We start from the raw sequence: 3,613 nt of genomic DNA, 5'->3' as shown, positions 1-3,613 counted from the left end.
AGGCATATCTCTATTGAACTGCATGATAATATGGATTATAGTCGAGTGTTTTCACATAGATCATACTACATTTTTAACTATTAAATGCACTTATTGAATTGAACACCTTGCTTTGATATACAAGATGAGTTTCTATTATTCATGTCTTGGTTTCTTTCCCTTTGAGTCTTCATCTCCTTAACCACCAAGTTCTAAATGCTATTGCTACTTTATTAGTCATCCCCTACACACAAATCAAGCCACTCTTATTCACCAAGGACCTCAATTTCTTGGATCAATGTGTAGCTGTTGTTGAAATGCCACAAAATACTGCTATCATCAATCTGTGGCTGTGACTGCTGTTGAGTTGCTTCTCCTAAATATTGTTTTACTTTAAAGTTAAAACTAAACACGACATAACTCATTTAAGCTCTGTGGATGATTTCATTATCTAAAAATTTTTCTATCTCCTTTATTTTGCTTATTAAACAACTTCTCTATTTTTATTTGATTTTTTTTAAATGTATTTAGATGCATACCACAAAATTGATGTTTTCACATATCTAACCTTTAAACATTCATATTTAAATGCAATAATATCTGAACCTTTAATATCAAATATCGTAAGCATTATCTTTGAAAAAAAATACATATATATATATATGGAAATATATATATATATATGGAAATATAAATATCAAATTTCTATATATATATATATATATATATGGAAATATAAATATCAAATTTGAGTGCTAGATGTGTTAATACATCTGAATTATGTGCTTATTTTTTCCCCCCGACAAAAAACGCTAACCCAATCTTCTATGCACGTTCACCGCACCTCCGCTCGCTGCACCGCAGGCGGTGACCGCAACCTTCCGTCGACAATTTAAATACTCCGGTGGCACTTTTGTAAATAATCATCAAATCTGCAGGCTTTCTTCGTACATCGGCTCGCCGGTGATCTCTCTTCCCTCCTCTCTCTCTCTCTCTCTCTCTCTCTCTCTCCTTTATTAGTCATCTTCCTCCGAAGCGCGTCGCGAGCTTTCTCATAAATTCCACGCCGCCTTGCCGACGAACTCCTCGTCCGATGCCAATATCGAGCGAGAGAGAAACCCACGCGGTGGAATTGCAGTCGTCGTTTCGCCGGAGATTGGCCTCCGGCGCATCGGCCGCGGCCGCCGCTGGTCGCGGTTTCCATGAAGATCTGTTCAAATGACTCGTGTAAGCGCCGAGAACTATTTGGCGGAATCCATGGGCGGTGATACGAGCTCCGATGTAAAATCGACGTGTGTGGTTGGGAACAGAGAGGAGGAGAGGAAGGGGGAAGCCGTGATGAACGGTGGTGGGGAGCGTGAAAATGGGATGAGGAAAGGAGAAGGAGAGAAGTTTGTGTTTCGGGCTTCGGCTCCGGCGCACAGGAGAGTTAAGGAGAGCCCTCTGAGTTCTGATGCCATTTTTTCTCAGGTTGGTGTTTTGCATGAGTTACTCGAGTTTTGTTCGTTTTTTTTCATGCTTTTTTTTAATTGAGCGCATTAAGCAGGAGCATCAGCAGTCTTACCGTCAATCCAGAGTTAAATTTTTTGGAGGATTAATTAGAAGCTGATTTTTTACTGTTACGTGTCATGATTTTTCTTGTTACTAGTTTTTAATAAAATGATTGGATGTTAAGTGGAAGTCTTTTAATCTAATCGGATGGTTTCCTGCCAGAGCCATGCAGGTCTATTCAATCTCTGTATAGTTGTTCTTGTTGCCGTAAACAGCAGGCTTATTATTGAGAACTTGATGAAGGTTAGCTATCTTCTTTATTCTTGATTGGAAACTACATATTTCCAGCACTATAGTTTATGCCATCATCTTCCAAGCGTGATTTATGTTGGGGAGTCTAGCATTACTATGCATGGTTTTGGCTTTCGTGACCTTTCAATGCTTTGGATTTGCAGTATGGTCTACTGATAAGAGCAGGATTTTGGTTCAGTCCCAGGTCACTGAAAGATTGGCCACTGCTTATGTGTTGGTAATTTTCTTGCAGATGTAAACTATTCTTTTTAAGATTTGTGGGTTATTTTTCCATATCAAGCGCTATAAAGATGTTGTCAAGGTCACATTGTTTGATTGTTTTCTCTTATTTTGCAGCCTGACTCTACATTGTTTTCCTCTTGCTGCATATGTGGTTGAAAAGCTGGCTTGGAACGAACTTCTATCCGGACCCGTGAGTATATATGTGAATGACATTTTTTTTTTGTTTTTTTTATGTGCACGATGTAAGATTGAAGTATTTGGTTGTTTTTATTTGTATAAGCCGATAACTTTGAAATATAGTGTTCTTAGTACGCTGCAGCTAGTTTTTATATGTTTTTGGCAGTATCTTGTCTTTTCAAGGGAGATATACGCGATGTAGAAGGAATGCGGTTAGAAGAACTTTTTGAGTGTTTGGTTGATGTGAAGCAGATGCACCAACTTTAAATCGTCACATTTTAGTTTTCTAGGCTATTTTTTTCACAAAATTGCTGCAAAGTTAATGCAGCCTATTTTAAATTGTTTACTTTAGTTGGAACCAAATAAAATATAGAAGGGACTTGTTTACTCTTTAAGCTTAAAATTTGTGTGATAGATATTAAGTAAAGTATATTTGATGCTTTAAAGGCAAATGATTCATTTCTGAAGTGTTGTAATTTAAGCTGAGAGAAAACAAGATCAAATAAAATTTCATTGATGCCGATCAATGGCATAATAAAAATTCAGTGATCTAATTGTTCATATTTGTGAATTTTTGAGTAATGATCCAAGTTGATATAACAATATGTAACTTGTATCGTTCCATACTAGAAGTGCTTTCAACATCTTTTTTCATTTTAATTTTTTTGAGAACAATTCCGTCAACATTATCCTAACAACAACAACAATAACAAAGCCTTAATCCCACTACGTGGAGTTGGCTACATGAATCCTTTTTCTCCATTGCGTCCTCTTTAGTGTCATATTTTCATTTAGTTCTAGTAAATTAATATCATTTTTTATACAATAAGCCTAAGTCTTCCTAGGTTTACCTCTGCCTTTCTTAACACAAGTCAAATCTAAAACATCTACTCTCCTAATTGGATCATCAGATGGTCGACGTTTAATGTGACCAAACCATCTAAGACGACTTTCTCTAATTTTGTCCGTCTCATACATAGATTATAAAGTAGTTACTCAGTGCACACTAATCTCAAAGGATCTCTGATTGGTTTCTTTCTATCTCGTTCTAATTTTGATATAATATTAACTAATATCTTTGGTTATTATGCTTCTTATGCTTCTCTTTTAAAGGACAACATTCAACGCCATAAAACGTTGCAGGTCTCACTACCGTCTTATAAAATTTTCCTTTCAGTCTATGCGGTACTTTTCTATCACACAAAAGGCCCGAAGCATTCCTCCACTTCAACTAACCAACTTGAATTCTACTATTAACATCCTCATCTATATCACAATCGCTTTGAACAACAGACCCAAGATATCTAAATCGTTCACACATTTTAATAATTTGATCACCCAAAGTCACACTTCTGTCACTAGAGCTACTACTACTAAAATTACATTCCATGTATTCAGTTTTAGTTCTACTTAAATGAAGGCCTTTAAACTC

General features: G+C 36.3%; 1 protein-coding gene across 1 annotated transcript in view; it reads left to right on the top strand.

The window, feature by feature from the left end:
- The first annotated feature begins 1,181 nt into the window (after positions 1 to 1,181).
- The window catches only part of LOC110022299 (diacylglycerol O-acyltransferase 1), a 58,900-nt gene continuing 56,468 nt past the window's right edge, over positions 1,182 to 3,613 (top strand). Inside the window, exons 1-4 of the mRNA XM_020721171.1 lie at positions 1,182 to 1,449; positions 1,693 to 1,773; positions 1,926 to 1,999; positions 2,119 to 2,194. Coding sequence (XP_020576830.1) covers positions 1,198 to 1,449; positions 1,693 to 1,773; positions 1,926 to 1,999; positions 2,119 to 2,194 — 483 coding nt within the window. The 5' untranslated portion in view covers positions 1,182 to 1,197. The remainder of the gene's footprint in view (positions 1,450 to 1,692; positions 1,774 to 1,925; positions 2,000 to 2,118; positions 2,195 to 3,613) is intronic.

Source organism: Phalaenopsis equestris, unplaced genomic scaffold (genome assembly GCF_001263595.1).
Source record: "Phalaenopsis equestris unplaced genomic scaffold, ASM126359v1 Scaffold000180, whole genome shotgun sequence".
Taxonomy (NCBI): Eukaryota; Viridiplantae; Streptophyta; class Magnoliopsida; order Asparagales; family Orchidaceae; genus Phalaenopsis; species Phalaenopsis equestris.
This window is presented reverse-complemented; position numbering and strand designations above follow the sequence as displayed.